Source organism: Hypanus sabinus, chromosome 5, assembly GCF_030144855.1.
Source record: "Hypanus sabinus isolate sHypSab1 chromosome 5, sHypSab1.hap1, whole genome shotgun sequence".
Classification (NCBI taxonomy): Eukaryota; Metazoa; Chordata; class Chondrichthyes; order Myliobatiformes; family Dasyatidae; genus Hypanus; species Hypanus sabinus.
Window position 1 is genome coordinate 196,280 of NC_082710.1, and position 22,458 is coordinate 218,737.

Genomic DNA, 22,458 nt, shown 5'->3' on the forward strand with positions numbered 1-22,458 from the left:
CCCGCTTTAACCTCTGACAGCCCTCCACACTATCCACAACACCCCCAAACTTTGTGTCATCAGCAAATTTACTAACCCATGACACCAATTCCTCAACCAGGAAACTGCCTTCCTTCAGAATTTAGCTCTCACGTCGCCCTTCTTGTCCCAATCCAAAAAAACAACTGTTGGAAGTCACCTTCCTTTTTAAACTCTCCACACTGTCCTGTCTACGTCACGCGCCTGTGCAGTCTCGCCCTTCTTGTATTCGAAGAAGTTTTTTAAAAAACTGCCTTCCTTCAGAATTTAGCTCTCACGCTGCCCTTCTTGTCCTGATCCAAAAGTCATTCCTACAATCACCGATCCGTAGTGAATTCTGCAGCAAAGTATTCATTAAGTATCTCTGCTATCTCCTGCGGTTCCATACACACTTTTCCACTGTTACACTTGATCGGTCCTATTCTCTCACATCTTATCCTCTTGCTCTTCACATACTTGTAGAATGCCTTGGGGTTTTCCTTAATCCTGTCCACCAAGGCCTTCTCATGGCCCCTTCTGGCTCTGCTAATTTCATTCTTACATTCCTTCCATCTCATTGGTAGGCATCTACGCAGAACCTCATGCAAATATCTGCTGAACATTTGCCACATTTCTCTCATACGTTTCCCTGAGAACACCTTTTCCATTTTATGCTTCCAAGTTCCTGCCTGATAGTCTTATATTTCCCCTTACTCCAATTAAACGTTTCCCTAACTTGTCTGTTCTTTTCCCTCAGCAATGCTATGGTAGAGGAGATAGAATTGTGATCACTATCTCCAAAATACTCTCCCACTGAGAGACCTGACACCTGACCAGGTTTATTTCCCAATACCAAATCAAGTACAGCCTCTCCTCTTGCAGGCTTATCTACAGATTGTGTCAAGAAACCTTCCTGAACACACCAAACAAGCTCCACCCCATTGAAGCCTCTCACTCTAGGGACATGCCAATCAATATTTGGGAAATTAAAATCTCCCACCACAACAACCCTGTTATTAGAACCATTACAGCACAGAAACAGTCCTTTTGGCCATTCTTGGCTGTGCTGAACCATTTTTCTGCCTAGTCCCACTGACCTGCACCTGGCCCATATCCCTCCATACACCTCTCATCCATGTACCTGTCCAAGTTTTTCTTAAATGTTAAAAGTGAGCCCACATTTACCATTTCATCTGGCAGCTCATTCCACACTCCCACCACTCTCTGTGTGAAAAAGTCCCCCCTAAAGCTCCCTTTAAACTTTTCCCCCTTCACCCTTAACCCATGTCCTCAGGCTTTTTTCTCCCGTAGCCTCAGTGGAAAAAGCCTGCTTGCATTCACTCGATCTATACCCATCATAATTTTATGTACCTCTATCAAATCTCCCCTCATTCTTCTACGCTTCAAGGAATAAAGCCCTAACCTAGTCAACCTTTCTCTGTAACTCAGTTTCTCAAGTCCTGGCAACATCCTTGTAAACCTTCTCTGCACTCTTTCAACCTTATTAATATCCTTCCTGTAATTTGGTGACCAAAACTGCACACAATACTCCAAATTCAGCCTCACCAATGCTTTATACAACCTCACCATTACATTCCAACTCTTATACTCAATACTTTGATTTATAAAGGCCAATGTACCAAAAGCTCTCTTTACAACCCTATCTACCTGTGACGCCACTTTTAGGGAATTTTGTATCCATATTCCTAGATTCCTCTGTTCTACTGCACTCCTCAGTGTCCTACCATTTACCTTGTATGTTCTACCTTGGTTTGTCCTTCCAAAGTGCAATACCTCACACTTGTCTGTATTAAACTCCATCTGCCAATTTTCAGCCCATTTTTCCAGCTGGTCCAGATCCCTCTGCAAGCTTTGAAAACCTTCCTCACTGTCCTCTACACATCCAATCTTTGTATCGTAAGCAAACTTGCTGATCCAATTTTACCACATTATCATCCAGATCATTGATACAGATGACAAATAACAATGGACCCAGCACTGATCCCTGTGGCACACCACTAATCACAGGCCTCCACTCAAAGAAGCAATTCTCCACTACCACTCTCTGACTTCTCCCATTGAGCCAATGTCTAATCCAATTTACTACCTGTCCTAATTCATTTCCTAATAGAAGATCTAATATTGCATCCTCTGTAGTTGGTACCTCTATATATTATAATCATATAACCATAAAACAATTACAGCACAGAAACAGGCCATCTCGGCCCTTCTAGTCCGTGCCGAACACTTACTCTCACCTAGTCCCACTGACCTGCACTCAGCCCACAACCCTCCATTCCTTTCCTGTCCATATACCTATCCAGTTTTACTTTAAATGACAATACCAAACCTGCCTCTATCACTTCTACTGGAAGCTCATTCCACACAGCTACCACTCTCTGAGTAAAGAAATTCCCCTTCGTGTTACCCTTAAACTTCTGCCCCCTAACTCTCAACTCATGTCCTCTTGTTTGAATCTCCCCTACTCTCAATGGAAAAAGCTTATCCACGTCAACTCGATATATCCCCCTCATAATTTTAAATACCTCTATCAAGTCCCCCCTCAACCTTCTATGCTCCAAAGAATAAAGACCTAACTTGTTCAATCTTTCCCTGTAACTTAGGTGCTGAAACCCAGGTAACATTCTAGTAAATCTTCTCTGTACTCTCTGTTTTGTTGACATCTTTCCTATAATTCGGTGACCAAAACTGTACACAATACTCCAAGCAACACACACAAAATGCTGGTGGAACACAGCAGGCCAGGCAGCATCTATAGGGAGAAGCGCTGTCGACTTTTCGGGCCGAGACCCTTCGTCAGGACTAACTGAAAGGAAAGATAGTAAGAGATTTGAAAGTAGGAGTGGGAGGGGAAAACGTGAAATGATAGGAGAAGACCAGAGGGGGTGGGGTGAAGCTGAGAGCCAGAAAGGTGATTGGCACAAGGGATACAGAGCTAGAGAAGGGAAAATATCATGGGACGGGAGGCCTAGGGAGAAAGAAAGGGGGAGAGGAGCACCAGAGGGAGATGGAATGAGTACTTTGCTTCAGTATTTACCAAGGAAAAAGATATGGAAGACCAGAAGATCAGTGCTGAATGTATAAATAGGTTAGGGTGTTTAGAGAACAAGTGGGAGAAAGTGGCCTTCTAATGAGTATTGAGGTGGCTAGGTTCCTAGGGCCTAATGGGATTTACCCCAGGTTATTGAAGGAGACAATAGATGAGATTGCTGGGGCCTTGACTGGTTTCATCATGTCCTCTCTAGGGACAGGTGAGGTCCAGGAGGACTGGTGATTGGCTAATGTTGTACTTCTATTTAAGAAGGGAACAAGGGAAAATTCTGGGAACTATAGACTGGTGGGTCTCACATCAGTTGAAGGCAAATTGCTATCAAAAGCTCTTAGGGAGAAGATATATGAGCATTTGGAGACCCATGGTCTAATTAGGGAGAGCCAGCATGGCTTGTTGTGCCTTACAAACTTGACTGAGTTTTTTGATAAGATGATGAGAGACATTGATGAGTGCATGTTATCCACATGGATTTGAGTAAGGCATCTGTCAAAGTCAAAGGGTAATGGTTGAAGGGACTAATTCGAACTGGAAGTCGGTAATTAGTGATGCTCCACAGAGATCTGTGCTGAGACTTCTGCTGTTTGTGATGTATATAAATGACCTGGATGAGAATGTAGAATGGGTGGGTTTGTAACTTTGTGGATGATGCCAAGATTGGTGGAGTTGTGGATAGTGCAGAAGACTGGCAAAAAAATAGCACAATGAAGATCAGTTGCAGATATGGGCTGAAAAATGACAGACTGCGTTTAACCCAGATAAATGTGAGGTGTTGCACCTTGGTAGGGCAAACGCAAGGAGACAGTGTACTGTTAGGGGCAAGGTCCTTACCAGTGTTGCTGAGCAGAGAGATCTTGGGATCCAAGTTCATAGTTCCTTGAAAGTGGCTACACAGGCCAATAAGGTGGTTAAGAAGGCTTATGGAATGTTTGCTTTTGTTAGTTGTAGCATTGAGTTTAAATGTCAAGAAGTTTTTTTTGCAACTTTATATAACTCTGGTTAGACCACATCTGGATAGTCACCCCATGATAGGAAGGCTTTAGAGAGGGTGCAGAAGAGGTTTAGGCTGCTGCCTGGTTTAGAGGACATGTGCTATTATGAGAGGCTGGATAAAGTGGCTTGTTTTCTCTGGAGGGGCGAAGGCTGGGGGAAGATCTGATAGAGGTTTATAAGATTATGAGATTAGATAGGGAGTATTTGTTTCCCAGTGTTGAAATATCTAATACCAGAGCACAGCTTTGAAAGTGAGAGGGGGTAGGTTCAAAGGTTATGTGAGGGGTAGGTTTTTTACCCAGAGAGTGGTGAATGCTTGGAATCTGCTGCCTGATATGGTGGTAGAGGCAAATATGTTCGAGGCTTTTAAGAGATGTTTGGATTGGTACATGGATGTAAGAAAGATGAAGGGAATCAACATGATGTATGAGGGAGGAATTAGTGTTTAAGCGTTTTTAATTTGCTTTTTAGCTGGTTCAGCACAACATTGTGGGCCAAAGATCTTCTGGTAAGATGGTGGCACTTTCAGTCATTGTGGCTTCTACAGGGTCATCAAAAGGTACTACTGTTCTATTTAAATGTACTTCTAATGATCACAAGATCCTGCTATACATTAGGAAGTTGAAGTTCTGCATATCTACACCATTAGTGAGTTGCTCGCTGGTGGAGAAAATGAAGGCTGCTGCCTGAGTCGAAGGAGGCTTTAGTCTAATAGAAAATGACCATTTTTGTTGTTTTTCTTGTGATTGAAAGGTCCTTTTGGACAATTGTTTATCTGGTATGCTGCAAGTTTGATTCACTGACTTATTGACTGAGAGCAGGGGCAGATGGTGGGAGAGTTGTGTGACCTCGTTGTAGCAAGGACTAGGCCTCAAGCCACAACTGTAGCTGCCAGGAGAGGGCTGTTGAAGTTGGTATGCTTCATCAGGGACGGTGTGGTGTGACATCCAGGACACAGTCAGTGCTGCCCTTCCAGTGCTTCGCTCAACAGGAGACAAGCTCTGTCATGGTCAACTGCAGATTTTGGTAGCACTCAATGGACTCAGGGCCTCAAGCCACAAGATCATCTGTTTTACAGCCACCAGGAGAGAGGCATTGAGCTAGTGCGAGGGCTCAATTTGGTGCTGCCCCCTGTTTTACACTTGGCTCAATTATGGTTGGCTGAAGATTTCAATGGACTGAAGGGTCTGCACTGTATACATATATTGTCAGGGCCAGCACATTCGACCAGAAGTGGGATGTGGCGCGGCATCCAGGCTGGAGTCGGTGCTGCCATCTCCCCACCCCCCCCCACCCACTGGTGTTCGCTTGGCGGGAGACGGACTCTATTTCATTACTGTGGTCAACTGTGGATTGATGGTGCAAGTTTTGTATCTTGACTCCGGAGTTACGCTGTCACATTTGGCTGCATTCTTGAGTGTTCATACTTGATGGAATTACAATTAATCAAATTGAAGGGCTTATTCCTGTGCTGTTCAGTTCTATGTTCTATAAACTCTATGAGTTGAGTTGTGTTGTGGAGGCCTCAGATTCTTTCTCCCAAGGAACAGCGCTGATCATGCACTGGGACATTCCAGATTTATTTAGTGAGACTGCATCAGAGGATTAAGTACAGCATAACTTCACACAGAGCATATTGAAAAACACAGAATGTATAGTGAATGTATCATGATTGTGCTGCTCCAATTTCTCAAAACAGCCCCCCATGACAAATGTGAAAATATTGAAAATCTTCTGGTTTTGGATGGGCTTGCTGTTCAAAATAGCATCTGTTGTACTTTTGTACTGATGGAGTAACCAAGCTCTGAGATGTTTTAACACATCCTTTATGCCTTTAACCGATGTTGCATTAAGAACATTGTAATTTGCCCACAGAAACGTTGCACATAAACTGATTAACTGCATTAATTATAAAGGCATGTGCTGCATTTAAGGGCAAAGGTTTCCATAAAATGGTCTGCACTATTGTTGAAAATGGCACACCATGAAAATGGCAAAACCTGGTCTGTTGGACTGTGAGAAGACATGTGTTTTTTGCACAACACATACTCCAGTCCTAAGAGGGGATCAACAGTGGAAAGGTTGAGCAGCTTCAGGTTCCTGGGCATTAGCATCTCAGTGGATTTGTCTTGGGTCCAACACATTGATGTAATTATAAACAAGACACACCAGCAGCTCAATTTCATTCAGAGTGTGAGGGGATTGGATATGACATGATGAAAGACTCTTATTAATTTCTACTGATGTATGGTGAAGAACATTCTGGCTAGTTACATCACAGCCCAGAATGGAGCCTGCAATGCACAGGATTGCAAGAAACTGGGAGGGCTGTAGTCAGTTCCATCCAGGCACAGGCTTTTACATCATTGAGAACATCTTCAAGAGGTGGGATCTCAAGCCAGTATCCATTATTTAGGACGACACTTCCAGGACATTCTCTCTTCATCTGACAATGATCTTATTCCTCTTTTGCACTATTTCTTCATTTTTGAAACTCATTGTAGTTTGTACAGTATGTCTTCCACTGTACTGCTGCCACAAAACAACACATTTCACAAATATATCAGTAAGAATAAACCTGATTCTGAGCATTTGTTTGATCTGTCTGTAAATTAACTTGGTCCAAGCATTGTCTTTCAAAACATAGTCCTGGGTGTGCCAATGATACTGTAGCATTCTTAAGGTGACAGTAACAGCAGCAAGATATCTGAGCACTGGACAATAAACAACGAAAAGATAAGCATCACAATTGAGATAAACTAAGAAAAATACCAGTAAATAAGTGGATCAAGGCAAGGATTCAGTAATCCAAACACAAATAGAAAGTGGTTGATTGCTTCAGGCAATTTATATTCCAGATCAGGATCAAACCAATACCAGATTCCCATCAGGTAGTATGGGGTCCAGCAGATGATGAAAGATGTGACAAAAGCAATGGTCATTTTCATTGTTTTCATACGAGCTTTTGGTATGCCGTTCCTTGACTGGTTCAGATCCATCTCTGCAAAATAAATAAGTCCAACAATTCCTAGAGTTATACTGATATCAGTAGAGAATACCAAAAAGAACAATACTTTCAGTAAAGCACAGAATTTCTTTGTTCTCAGAAAGAGCATCAAGCGGACGTGTGCACTGGACACCAAGAAAATTAGAAACATAGAAACATAGAAAACCCACAGCACAATACAGGTCTTTTGGCCCACAACGGTGAGTCATACATGTACTTACTTTAGAAATTACCTAGGGTTACACATAGCTCTCTATTTTTCTAATGTACCTATCCAGGAATCTCTTAAAAGACCCTATCGTATCTGCCTCCATCATCATCACCGGCAGCCCGTTCCATGCACTCACTACTCTCTGCATAAAAAACTTATAGAACATAGAACATAGAATAGTACAGCACATTACAGGCCCTTCAGCCCACAATGTTGTGCCGACCCTCAAACCCTGCCTCCCATATAACCCCCTTCTTTAAATTCCTCTGTATACCTGTCTAGTAGTCTCTTAAACTTCACTAAGTGTATCTGCCTCCACCACTGACTCAGGCAGAGCATTCCACGCACCAACCACTCTATGAGTGAAGAACCTTCCTCTAATATCCCCCTTGAACTTCCCTCCCCTTACCTTAAAGCCATGTCCTCTTGTACTGAGCAGTGGTGCCCCGGGGAAGAGGCGCTAGCTGTCCACTCTGTCTATTCCTCTTAATATCTTGTACACCTCTATCATGTCTCCTCTCATCCTCCTTCTCTCCAAAGAGTAAAGCCCTAGCTCCCTTAATCTCTGATCATAATCCATACTCTCTAAACCAGGCAGCATCCTGGTAAATCTCCTCTGTACCCTTTCCAATGTTTCCACATCCTTCCTATAGTGAAGCAACTGGAACTGGATACAGTACTCCAAGTGTGGCCTAACCAGAGTTTTATAGAGCTGCATCATTACATCGCGTCTCTTAAACTACCCCTCGACTTATGAAAGCTAACACCCCATAAGCTTTCTTAACTACCCTATCTACCTGTGAGACAACTTTCAGGGATCTGTGGACATGTACCCCCAGATCCCTCTGCTCCTCCACACTCCCAAGTATCCTGCCATTTACTTTGTACTCTGCCTTGGAGTTTGTCCTTCCAAAGTGTACCACCTCACACTTCTCCTGGTTGAACTCCATCTGCCACTTCTCAGCCCACTTCTGCATCCTATCAACATCTCTCTGCAATCTTCAACAATCCTCAACACTATCCACAGCACCACCAACCTTTGTGTTGTCTGCAAAATTGCCAACCCACCCTTCTACCCCCACATCAAGGTCATTAATACAAATCACAAAAAGTAGAGGTTCCAGAACCAATCCTTCTGGGACACTACTGGTCACAACCCTCCAATCTGAATGTACTCCCTCCACCACAACCCTCTGCTTTCTGCAGGCAAGCTAATTCTGAATCTACTTGGCCAAATTTCCCTGGATCCCATGCCTTCTGACTTTCTGAATAAGCGTATCATGTTGTACCTAGTCAAAAGCCTTACTAAAATCCATGTAGATCACATCCACTGCACTACCCTCATCTATATGCCTGGTCACCTCCTCAAAGAACTCTATCAGGCTTGTTAGGCATGATCTGCCCTTCACAAAGCCATGCTGATTGCCCCTGATCAGACCATGATTCTCTAAATGCCTGTAGATCCTATCTCTAAGAATCTTTTCCAACAGCTTTCCCACCATAGACGTAAGGCTCACTGGTCTATAATTACCTGGACTATCTCCACTACCTTTTTTGAACAAGGGGACAACATTCGCTTCCCTCCAATCCTCCGGTACCATTCCAGTGGACAACGAGGACATAAAGATCCTAGCCAGAGGTTCAGCAATCTCTTCCCTTGCCTCGTGGAGCAGCCTGGGGAATATTCTGTCAGGTTCCGGGGACTTTTCCATCCTAATGTATTTTAACAACTCCAATACCTCCTCTCCCTTAATATCAACATGGTCCAGAACATCAATCTCACTCATATTGTCCTCACCGTCATCAAGTTCCCTCTCAATGGTGAATACCAAAGAGGAGTATTCATTGAGGACCTCGCTCACTTCCACAGCCTCCAGGCACATCTTCCCACTTTTATCTCTAATCGGTCCTACCTTCACTCCTGTCATCCTTTTGTTCTTCACATAATTGAAGAATGCCTTGTGTTTTCCTTTACCCTACTCACCAAGGCCTTCTCATGCCCCCTTCTTGCTCTTCTCAGCCCCTTCTTAAGCTCTTTCTTGCTACCCTGTATTCCTCAATAGACCCATCTGATCCTTGCTTCCTAAACCTCATGTATGCTGCCTTCTTGCACCTGACTAGATTTTCCACTTCACTTGTCACCCATGGTTCCTTCACCCTACCATTCTTTATCTTCCTCACTGGGACAAATTTATCCCTAACATCCTGCAAGAGATCCTTAAACATCAACCTCATGTCCATAGTACATTTTCCTCCAAAAACATCATCCCAATTCACACCCGCAAGTTCTATCCTTTTAGCCTCATAATTTGCCCTTCCCCAATTAAAAATTTTCCTGTCCTCTCTGATTCTATCCTTTTCCATGATAATGCTAAAAGTCAGGGAGTGGTGATCACTGTCCCCCAGATGCTCACCCACTGACAGATCTGTGACCTGACCCGGTTTGTTTCCTAATACTAGATCTAGTATGGCGTTTCCCCTAGTCGGCCTGTCACATACTATGACAGGAATCCATCCTGGACACACTTAACAAACTCTGCCCCATCTAAACCCTTGGAACTAATCAAGTGCCAATCAATATTAGGGAAGTTAAAGTCACCCATGATAACAACCCTGTTATTTTTGCACCTTTCCAAAATCTGCCTCCCAATCTGATCCTCGGTATCTCTGCTGCTACCAGGGGGCCTATAGAATACCCCCAGTAGAGTAACTGCTCCCTTCCTGTTCCTGATTTCCACCCTAACTGACTCAAAAGAGGATCCTGCTACATTGCCCATCCTTTCTGCAGCTGTAATTGTATCCCTGACCAGTAATGCCACCCCTCCTCCCCTTTCCCCCCTCTTTTTCCCTTTTAAAGCACTGAAATCCAGGAATATTGAGAATCCACTCCTGTCCTGGTGCCAGCCAAGTCTCCGTAATGGCCACTACATCATAATTCCATGTTTGAAATTCCATGCTTGACATCTCCTCTGTACCTACTTCCAATCACCTTAAAACAGTGCTCTCTCATGATAACCATTTTAGCTCTGCAAAAAGGCCTCTGATTATCCACCTGATCAATACCTTCCACCATCTTATACACCTCTATCAGATCACTTCTCATCCTCTGACACTCCAAGAAAAAAGTCCAAGTTCACTCAACCTATTCTCATAAGGCATGCTCCCCAATCCAGGCAATATCCTTGTAGATCTCCTCTGCATCCTTTCTATAGTTTCCACATCCTTCCTGTAGTGAGGTGACCAGAACTGAGCACAGTACTCCAAGTGGGGTCTGACCAGGGTCCTATATAGCTGTAATATTGCCTCTCGGCTCTTAAACTCGCCTACTCCCCAGCACCTTAAACCTGTGTCCTATTGTGACAACCATTTCATCCCTTGGAAAAAGCCTCTGACTAACCACATGATAAATGCCTCTCATCATCTTATAAACCTCTATCAGGTCACCTCTCATCCTCTGACACTCCAAGAAAAAAGTCCAAGTTCACTCAACCTATTCTCATAAGGCATGCTCCCCAATCCAGGCAACATCCTTGTAAATCTCCTCTGCACCCTTTTTATGGTTTCCACATCCTTCCTGTAGTGAGGCAACCAGAACTGAGCAAAGTACTCCAAGTGGGGTCTGACCAGGGTCCTATATAGCTGTAACATTACATCTCGGCTATTAAACTCAATAGCAAGGTTGATGAAGGCGAATGCACTGTGTGCCTTCTCAACCACAGAGTAAACTTGCGCAGCAGCTATGAGTGTCCTATGGACTCGGACCCCAAAATCCCTCTGATCCTCCACAATGCCAAGCGTCTTACTACTAATACTATATTTTGCTATCATGTTTGACATGCCAAATGTACCATCTCACACTCATCTGGGTTGAACTCCATTTGCTACTCCTCAGCCCAGTTTTACATTCTATCAATGTCTCGCTGTAACCTCTGACAGCCCTTCACACTATCCACAGCACATCCATCCTTTGTGTCAGTCAGAAATTTACTAACCCATCCCTCCACTTCCTCATCCAGGTCATTTATAAAAATCACAAAGAGAAGGGTTCCAGAACTGATCCCTGAGGCACACCACCTTCATGTAGAATATGGCCTGTCTACAACCATTCTTTGCCTTCTGTGGGCAAGCTAATTCTGGATCGACAAAGCAAGGTCCCCTTAGAACCCATGCCTCTTTACTTTCTCAAAAAGCCTTGCATGGGGTACCTTATCAAATGCATTGCTGAAGTCCATATACACAATATCTTTTTTTTGGTAATTTTTTTTTATTGAAGTTCATCATCAAACAAACATTTCCATAAGATGTATTTCAGACATTGTACATATCCTTTATCAATATGCTTAGTCACATCCACAAAAATTTCAATCAGGCTCATAAGGCATTACCTGCCTTTGACAAAACCATGCTGACTATCCCTAAACATACCTCTCCAAATGTTCATCAATGCTGCCTCTCAGGATCTTTTCCAACAATTTACCAACCACTGAAGTAAGACTCCCTGGTCTATAATTTCCTAGACTATCTCTACTCCCTTTCTTGAATAAGGGAACAACATCTGCAACCCTCCAATCCTCTGGAATCTTTCCCACCCCTATTGATGATGCAAAGCTCATTGCCAGAAGCTCAGGAATCTCCTCCCTCACCTCCCTTAGTGACCTGGGGTGAATCTTGTCCAGTCCTGGAGACTTATCCAACTTGATGCTTTCCAAAACCTCCAGCACATCCTCATTCTTAATGTCTGTATGCTCAAGGTTTTCAATCCACTGTAAGTCATCTCTACAATTGCCAAGATCCTTTTCCATAGTGAATACTGAAGCAAAGTATTCATTAAGTATATCTGCTATCTCCTCCGGTTCCATACACACGTTTCTACTGTCACTCTTGATTGGTCCTATTCTCTCACATCCTAACCTATTGCTCTTAACATACTTGTAGAATATCTAGGGGTTTTCTTTAATCCTGCTCGCCAAGGCCTTCTCATGGCCCTTCTGGCTCTCCTAAAACTCCTTCCTGCTAACCTCATAATCTTCTAGATTCATATCATTACCTGGTTTTTTGAACCTTTTGTAAGCTTTTCTTTTCTTCCTGACTAGATTTTCAACAGCCCCTTTGTACCGGATGATGATGAGGATGTTCTATGAGTCTGTGGTGGCCAGTGCTATCAATTTTGCTGTTGTGTGCTGGGGCAGCAGGCTGAGCGTCGCAGACACCAACAAAATCAACAAACTCATTTGTAAGGCCAGTGATGTTGTGGGGGTGGAACTGGACTCTTTGACAGTGGTGTCTGAAAATAGGATGCTGTCCAAGTTGCATGCCATCTTGGACAATGTTTCCCATCCATTTCATAATGTACTGGTTAGGCACAGGAGTACGTTCAGCCAGAGACTCATTCCACCGAGATGCAACACTGAGCATCATAGGAAGTAATTCCTACCTGTGGCCACCAAACTTTACAACTCCTCCCTCAGAGTGTCAGACACCCTGAGCCAATAGGCTGGTCCTGGACTTATTTCCACTTGGAATAATTTACATTATTTACTTATTATTATTTAATTATTTATGGTTTTATATTGCTATATTTCTACATATTCTTGCTATTCTTGGTTGGTGTGACTGTAACGAAACACAATTTCCCTTGGGATCAATAAAGTATGTCTGTCTGTCTGTACACCATGGTTTCTGTTCCCTACCAACCTTTTCTTGTCTCATTGGAAAATACCTATGTAGAACGCCACACAAATATTCCCTGAACATTTGCCACATTTCTGCTGTACATTTCCCTGAGAATAACTGTTCCCAATTTATGCTTCCATGTTTCTACCTGATAGCTTCATATTTTTCCTTACTCCAGTTAAACACTTTCCTAACTTGTCTGTTCCTATCCCTCTCCAATGCTTTGGTGAAGGAAATAGAATTGTGATCATTATCTCCAAAATGTTCTTCCACTGAAAGACCTGACACCTGACCAGGTTCATTTCCCAATACCAGATCAAATACGGCCTCTCCTCTTGTAGGCTTACCTACATAGTGTGTCCAGAAACCTTCCTGAACACATCTAACAAACTCCACCCCATCTAAACCCCTTGGTCTACCAAGATGCCAATCAATATTTGGGAAATTAAAATCTCCCACCAGGAGAATCCTGTTATTATTACATTTTTCTAGAATCTGTTTCCCTATCTTCTTCTCAATGTCCATGTTACTATTGGGTGTAAAAACACCCAGTAGAGTTATTGACCCCCTTCCTGGTTCTAACTTCCACCCACAGAGACTCAATGGACAATCCCTCCGTGACTTGCTCCTTTTTCCACAGCCGTGACACTATCTCTGATAAGCAGTGCCATTTCCTTTCTGAAACATCTAAAGCTTGGCACTCTAAGTAACCATTCCTGCCCCTGAGTCATCTAAGTCTCTGTAATGGCCACAGCATCATAGCTCCAAGTACTGATCCACTCTCTAATCTCATCCACTTTGTTCATGATGCTTCTTGCGTTAAAATAGACACATCTCAAATCATCGGTCTGAGCATATCCCTTCTCTATCACCTGCCTATCTACCCTTTCACACTGTCTCCAAGGTCTCTCTATTTGTGAGCCAACAGCTCCTTCCTCCGTCTCTTCAGTTCCAACTCCTCAGCAATTCTAGTCTAAACTCTCCCCAATAGTCTTAGCAAGCCTCCCTGTCAGGATATTGGTCCCCCTCAGATTCAAATGCAACCTATCCTTTTTGTACAGATCAGGACTGCCCCAAAAGAGGACCCAATGATCCAGAAATCTGAATCCCCGGCCCCTGCTCCAATCCTTCAGACATGCATTTATCCTCCACCTCACTCTATTCCTATACTCACTGTCATGTGGCACATGCAGTAATCACGAGATTACTACCTTTGAAGTCCTACTTCTCAACTTCCTTTCTAACTCCCTGTAGTCTGTTTTCAGGACCTCCTCACTTTTCCTGCCTATGTCATTGGTACCAATATGGACCATGATCTTTGGCTGTTCACCTTCCCACTTCAGGATATCGTGGAATTGATCAGAAACCTCCTGAACCCTGGTACCTGGGAGACAAACTATCATTTGTGTTTCTTTCCAGCACCACAGAATCAACTGTCTGACCCCTAAATTATAGAGTCCCCTATTATTGCTGCCTTCTTTCTTTCCCTACCCTTCTGAGCCACAGGGCCAGACTCTGTGCCAGAGGTGCAGCCGCTGTTGCTTCCCCCTAGAAGGCCCTCCCCCCAACAGTACTCATACAGGAGTACTTATTGTTAAGGAGGACAGCCACAGGAGTACTCTCCAGTATCTGACTCTAGTATTCCCTCTCCTGACTGTTACCCACTTATCTGTCTCCCCAGGTCCCAGGTCCTATAGCTCCTCTCTATCACCTCCTCACTTTCCCTAACCAGACAAAGGTCATTGAGCTGCAGCCCGTTATTGCCGAAGCCCAAATGAGCCAAAGCCCTGCCACTCCGCCTCAGATCACTCCATCGATGACCACTCCACTAGACAGTATGTCCCTTTTATGCCTGAACCTTCCCTGCTATTTAGCTCACGATTGGTGCTCCATTTATAGCTGCTGATAGGCCACGTACAATGGAGAAATGCTCTCAAAGCTCCCTTTTTAAATAACTGTTGCCGACCTGTGAGAAATCCCTTTTTGTTAAATTCTGTTGACACTGCTGATAGGCCATATACAATGGTCTTTCAGAAACTATTGGACTCTGGCATGTTGCCAGAGGACTGGAAAATTGCAAATGTCACTCCACTGTTTAAGAAACGAGGATTGCAGCAGAAAGGAAAATATAGACCAGTTAGTCTGACTATCAATGGGAATTCAATTGTTAAGGATGAGGTTATGGAAAACTTGGTGACACAGGACAAGATAGGACAAAGTCTGTATCATTTCAGTCAGGGAAAATCTTGCCTGACAAACCTGCTGGAATTATTTAAGGAGATTAGATGTAGGATAGAAAAAGGGATGCTTTGGATGTTGTATATTTAGACTTTCAGAAGACCTTCAACAAGGTGCCACACATGAGGCTGCTTACCAAGTTAAGAGCCCATGGTATTGCAGGAAAGTTTTTGGCATGATTAGAGCATTGGCTAATTGGTATGAGGCAGCAAGTGAGAATAGAAGGATCCTTTTCTGGTTAGCTGGCAATGATTAGTGGTGTTCTGCAGGGGTCAATGTTGGAACAGCTTCTTTTTATGCTGTATACCAATGATTTAGATGATGGAATGGATGGATTTGTTGCCAAGTTAGCAGATGATGTGAAGACTGGTGGAAGGGCTGTTAGTCTTGAGGGAACAGGTGGACTGCAGGTTAGATTAGGAGAATGGGCAAGAGTGGCAAATTAAATACAATGTTGCAAAATGCATTGGCATGCACTTTGGTAGTGGAAATAAATGTGCAGACTCTTCAAAGGAGGTTCACAAAAATTATTCCAATATTGAATGGCTTGTCATATGAAGAGCATTAGATGTCTCTGAGCCTGTTTTGACTAGAATTCAGAAGACTGAGAGTTGACAGCATTGAAACCTTTTGAATGGTGAAAAGCCTTGATAGAGTGGATGTGGAGAGGATGTTTCCTATGGAGAGTTTAAGACCAGATGATGCAGCCTAAGAATAGAAGGGTGTTCTTTTGGTATGGAGATGAGGAGAAATTTCCTTAGACAGAGAGTGGTGAATCTGTGGATTTCTTTGCCACAGGCAGCTGTGGATGTCAAGTCCTTATGCATATTTAAGGCAGAGGAAATGAATCAGTCATGATGAAATTGTGGAGAAACCCAATCGGCCAAATGGCTTAAAAGGGCCAAAATGGCTTAGAAACTTCTCTAATCAGAACAGTTTATCAGATTACTTTTTACCCAAGTCTCATTAAAGAACTCTTATCTCTAGTTACCTGTAGTATTTAAATTTTCTCTTAATTTTGATGAATTAAGATTTTAAACCGAAAGACTAATTTGTCAATAATTAAATTATACCTTTTTAAAAATGAAACCCTACCCTATAAGTAGACAATGAGAAAGTTTGAGGACATACGATTGAAGTTTGGACGCAGATTATTTGTCATCTTGATGATTATTTTGAAGTTGCAGATCAGCATGATAATTAGCGGGATAACAAAGAGGAATCCAAAGGTGAAGAAGTTGTAGAAGGCCTTGTCCCATTGACCCTGAAAGCCTCCTAGAGTTGCACACTGTGAGAAGAAGCATGGTTCTGTGTAGTGGGTCATTCTGAAGAGCCATAGCTGCAAAAGTGAAAGAGAAAGAGAATCAAAATATGTTTACATCAAAGGTGGGCAAACAAATAGAGAAGATTCTTATGGGCAAGATTTATAAACAGTTGGGGAAACATATTCTTATTAGGGACAGTCAGCAAGCCTTTATGAAGGGCAATCCACGATTTATGAGTTTGATCAAATGCTTTGACAAAGTGACAAAACTGATTGATGTGGATAGAGCAGTGGATGTGGCATATATAGATTTTATTAGGTACTTGACAAAATTTCCCCATGGAAAACTCATTCATAAAGTCACAGGGCATAAGAGTCATGGAAACTTGGCAACATAGATCAGAATTAGCTTGCCCACAGAAGACAGAAGACAGAGGATGGTAGTATTTGGAGTGTTTTATGCTTGGAGGTGCTAACCAGTGGTGTTTTGCAGGGATATGTTCTGAGAACTATGCTCTATGTGATGTTTATAAATAACAGATGAGGAAGTGGAAGAATGGATGAGTAAGTTTGCAGATGACACAAAGGTTTTTGGCATTATGGATAATTTAGAAGGTAACAATACGATATAGAGAGGATGCAGAGGTGCTGAGAATTGGCAGATTGGCAGAAAAGCATGAAGTGATATACTTTGATAGGTTTAACTGGAAGGCATAATAGGGTTATGCCTTATGCCCTACAAAGTTAATGTTAAGATTCTTAGCAGTGTGCAGAAACAGAGGGATTTTGGGGAAGTCTATAAATCCCTTAAAGCTGTTGCACAAGTTGAGAAGGAGGTTAAGTTCAATGGTGTGTTGGCCTTCATTAGGTGGGGGGATTAGACCACACTTAGAGTATTGTGTTTAGGTCTATTTGCCTCATTATAGGAAGGATGTGGACACTTTAGTGAGCGTGCAGAGATTTACCAGGATGCTGCCAGTATTAGAGAGCATACCTTATGAGGATAGGTTGAGAAAGCTATGCAGATGAAAGATGACTTGATAGAGCTCATAGTCTTGGACCATGTTACAGCTCACTATCAGGTGTGGGTAAGTGTGCCTGTTGAGTGTCTTCAGTTGAAAAATACAGATGGTAAGCCACAGCAGCACATTAATGCAAGGGCTAAACACAAAATCTGCCCAAAAATTGTGAAAAAATAGTATTTACAAGTAGACAAATGAAATAGACAAATAAAATAGACAAATAGGAGATTTTAACTTTCCTAATATTGATTGACATCTCCTTAATGCAAGGGGTTTGGATGGGGAGGAGTTTGTTAGATGTGTTCAGGAAGGTTTCCTGACACAACTTGTAGATAAGTCAACTAGAGGAGAGGCTGTACTTGATCTGGCATTAGGAAATGAACTTGGTCAGGTGTCAGATCTCTCGGTGGGAGAGCATTTTGGAGGTAGTAACCACAATTCTATCTCTTTCACCATAACACTGGAGAAGGATAGGAGCAGACAATTTGAGAAAACTGTTAATTGTGGTAGGGGGAAATATGATACTATTAGGCAGGAACATGGGAGCATAAATTGGGAACAGATGCTCTCAGGGAAATGCATGGCAGAAATGTGGCAAATGTTCAGGGGATATTTACATGGAGTTCGGCATAGGTATGCTCCATTGAGGCAAGGAAAGTATGGTAGAGTTAAAGAACCATGGTGTACAAAGTATGTAAAAAATCAAGTTAAGAAGAAAAGAAACCTTTACGAAAGGTTCAAGAAACTAGATACTGTTAGAGCTCTATAAAATTACAAGGCTGCTAGGTAGGAGCTTAAGAATGGAATTAGGAGAGCCGGAAGGGGACTTCAGAAGGCCTTGGTGAGCAGAATTAACATAGAAACATAGAAAACCTGCAGCACAATACTGTGCCAACAAAGGTCCACAAAGCTGTGCCGAACAGGTCCTTACCTTAGAACTACCTAGGCTTACACATAGCTCTCTATTTTTCTAAGCTCCATGTACCTATCCAGGAGTCTCTTAAAAGACCCTATTGTTTCCGCTTCCACTGCCGCCACTGGCAGCCCATTCCACACACTCACCACTCTCTGTGTAAAAAAAATTACCCTTGACATCTCCTCTGTACCTACTTCCAAGCACCTTAAAACTATGCCCTCTCATGCTAGCCATTTCAGCCCTGGGAAAAAGCCTCTGACTGTCAAACAATCAATACCTCTCATTATCTTGTACACCTCTGTCAGGTCACCTCTCATCCTCTGTCAAGGAAAAAAGGCTGAGTTCACGCAACCTATTCTCATTAGGCACGTTGCCCAATTCAGGCAACATTCTTATAAATCTCCTCTGCATCCTTTCTATGATTTTCATGTTCTTCCTCTAGTGAGGCAACCAGTATTGAGCACAGTACTCCAAGTGGGGTCTGACCAGGGTCCTATATAGCTGCAACATTACCTCTCAGCTCCTAAATTCAATTCCATGATGGGGTATGCATGGGGTACCTTATCAAATGCTTTGCTAAAATCTATATGCACAACATCTATGGCTCTACCTTCATCAATGTGTTTAGTTGCAGCCTCAAAAAATTCAATCAGACTTGTAAGGCAACACCTGCCTTTGTCAAAGCCATGCTAACGATGACGAATCATATTATACCTCTCCAAATGTTCATAAATCCTGCTTCTCAGGATCTTTTTCCATCAACTTAACAACCACTAAAGTAAGACTCACTGGCCTATAAATTCCTGGGCTAACTCTACTCCCTTTCTTGAATAAAGGAACAACATCTGCAACCCTCCAACCCTCTGGAACCTCTCCCGTCCTCATTGATGATGCAAAGATCATCGCCAGAGGCTCAGCAATCTCCTCCCTCGCCTCCCATGTACTCCCCTGGAGTACATCCCATCCAATTAAGGAAAAGCCCAAGGAACTCTACAAGTATGTCAAGAGCAAGAGGATGAGCCGTGTGAGAATGGGACCAATCAGGTGTGGTCATGAAGATGTATGCCCGGAGTCCTAGGAGGTACTTAATGAATACTTTTCTCCAGGAGAAAAGACCTTGGCAATTGTGGGGATAGAAACATAGAAAACCTACAGCACAATACAGGCCCTTTGGCCCACAAGGTTGTGCCAAACATGTCCCCACCCTAGAAATTACTAAGCTTACCTACAGTCCTCTATTTTTCTAAGCTCCATGCACCTATCCAAAAGTCTCTTAAAATACCCTATTGTATCCGCTTCCATCACCTTTGCCGGCAGCCCATTCCATGCACTCACCACTCTCTGAGTAAAAAACTTACCCCTGACATCTCCTCTGTACCTACTCCCCAGCACCTTAAACCTGTGTCCTATTGTGGCAACCATTTAAGCCCTGGGAAAAAGCCTCTGACTATCCACATGATAAATGCCTCTCATAATCTTAAAAGCCTCTATCAGGTCACCTCTCATCCTCTGTCACTCCGAGGAGAAAAGGCCAAGTTCACTCAACCTATTCTCATAAGGCATACTCCCCGTTCCAGGCAACATCCTTGTAAATCTCCTTTGCGCCCTTTTTATGGTTTCCACATCCTTCCTGTAGTGAGGCGACCAGAACTGAGCACAATACTCCAAGTGGGGTCTCACCAGGGTCCTATATAGCTGCAACATTACCTCTCGGCTCCTAAATTCAATTCCACAACTGATGAAGGCCAATACACCGTATTCTTAACTGCAGAGTCAACCTCCGCAGCTGCTTTGAGCATCCTATTGACTCGTACCCAAAGATTACTCTGATCTTCCACACTGCCAAGAGTCTTACCATTAATACTATGTCCTGCCATCATATTTGACCTACCAAAATGAACCACCTCATACTTATCTGGGTTGAACTCCATTTGCCATTTCTCAGCCCAGTTTTGCATCCTATCAATGTCCTGCTGTAACCTCTGACAGTTCGCCACACTATCCACAACACCCCCAACCTTAGTGTCTTCAGCAAACTTACTAACCCATCCCTCCACTTCCTCATCCAGGTCATTTATAAAAATCAGTAAGAGTAAGGGTCTCAGAACAGATCCCTGAGGCACTCCACTGGTGACCGACCTCCATGCAGAATATGACCCGCCTACAACCACTCTTTGCGTTCTGTGGACAAGCCTGTTCTGGATCCACAAAGCCATGTCCCCTTGGATCCCATGCCTCCTTACTTTCTCAATAAGCCTTGCATGGGGTACCTTATCAAATACCTTGCTTAAATCCATATACACTACATCTACTGCTCTTTCTTCATCAATATGTTTAGTCACATACTCAAACAATTCAATCAGGCTCATAAGGCATGACTTGCCCTTGACAAAGCCATGCTCAGCAATCTCCTCCCTCACCTCTCACAATAGCCTGGGGTGCATCTCATCCAGTCCCGGTGACTTATCCAACTTGATGCTTTCCAAAAGCTCCAGCACATCCTCTTTCTTAATATCTATATGCTCAAGGTTTTCAATCTGTTGCAAGTCATCACTATTATCACCACAAGCCTTTTCTATAGTGAATTCTGAAGTAAAGTATTGATTAAGTACCTCTGCTATTTCCTTCGGTTTCATACACACTTTCCAATGTCACATTTGATAGGTCCTATTCTTTCACGTCTTATCCTCCTGCTCTTCACATACTTGTAGTATGCCTTGGGGTTTTCCTTAATCCTGCCCACCAAGGCCTCCTTATGGCCCCTTCTGGCTCTCCTAATTTCCTTCTTAAGCTCCTTCCTGTTAGCCTTATAATCTTCTGGATCTCCAACATTACCTAGCTCTCTGTAAGCCATTCTTTTCTTCTTGACCAGATTTATTACAGCCTTTGTACACCAAATGGAAATGTATTTATGTATGGAGATGCCAATCTATGTTTGGGAAATTAAAATCTCCCATCACGACAACTCTGTTATTATTACACCTTTCCAGGATCTGTTTCCCTATCTGGCCAACTAGGGGGAATGCCATACTAGATGTAGTAATTAGGTAATGAACCGGGTCAGATCACAGATCTCTCAGTGGGTGAGCATCTGGGGAACAGTGACCACCACTCCCTGGCCTTTAACATTATCATGGAAAAGGATAGAATCAGAGAGGCCAGGAAAATTTTTAATTGGGGAAGGGCAAATTATGAGACTGTAAGGCTAGAACTTGTGGGTGTGAATTGGGATGATGTTTTTGCAGAGAAATGTACTATGGACATGTGGTTGATATTTAGGGATCTCTTGCAGGATATTAGGGATAAATTTGTCCTGGTGAGGAAGATAAAGAATGGTAGGGTGAAGGAACCATGGATGACAAGTGAGGTGGAGAATCTAGTCAGATGGAAGAAGACAGCATATGTGAGGTTTAGGAAGCAAGGATCAGATGAGTCTATTGAGGAATATAGGGTAGCAAGAAAGGAGCTCAAGAAGGGGCTGAGGAGAGCAAGAAGGGGGCATGAGAAGGCCTTGGTGAGTAGGGCAAAGGAAAACCCCAAGGCATTCTTCAATTATGTGAAGAACGAAAGGATGACAGGAGTGAAGATAGGACCGATTAGAGATAAAGGTGGGAAGATGTGCCTGGAGGCTGTGGAAGTGAGCGAGGACCTCAATGAATACTTCTCTCTGGTATTCACCAATGAGAGGGATCTTGAAGATGGTGAGGACAATATGAGTGAGGTTCTGGAGCATGCTGATATTAAGGGAGAAGAGGTGTAAGAGTTGTTAAAATATATAGGATGGATAAGTCCCCGGGGCCTGACGGAATATTCCCCAGGCTGCTCCATGAGCCGAGGGAAGAGATTGCTGAGCCTCTGGCTGAGATCTTTATGTCCTCGTTGTCCACGGGAATAGTACTGGAGGATTGGAGGGAGGTGAATGTTGTCCCCTTATTCAAAAAAGGTAGTAAGGATAGTCCAGGTAATTATAGACCAGTGGGCTTTACTTCTGTGGTGGGAAAGCTGTTGGAAAAGATTCTTAGAGATAGGATCTATGGGCATTTAGAGAATCATGGTCTGATCAGGGA

The 22,458-nt window shown here is 43.1% G+C and overlaps 2 protein-coding genes across 2 annotated transcripts in view; one reads left to right on the top strand and one right to left on the bottom strand.

The window, feature by feature from the left end:
• LOC132393865 (gonadotropin-releasing hormone II receptor-like) overlaps positions 1 to 22,458 on the top strand; it is a 174,279-nt gene that overhangs the window by 88,815 nt on the left and 63,006 nt on the right. The gene's annotated exons all lie outside the window — the stretch shown is intronic.
• Positions 6,820 to 22,458, bottom strand: part of LOC132393634 (gonadotropin-releasing hormone receptor-like) — a 60,013-nt gene continuing 44,374 nt past the window's right edge. The window contains exons 2-3 of the mRNA XM_059969053.1: positions 16,321 to 16,528; positions 6,820 to 7,061 (exon numbers count right to left, since the gene is read on the bottom strand). Coding sequence (XP_059825036.1) covers positions 6,820 to 7,061; positions 16,321 to 16,528 — 450 coding nt within the window. The remainder of the gene's footprint in view (positions 7,062 to 16,320; positions 16,529 to 22,458) is intronic.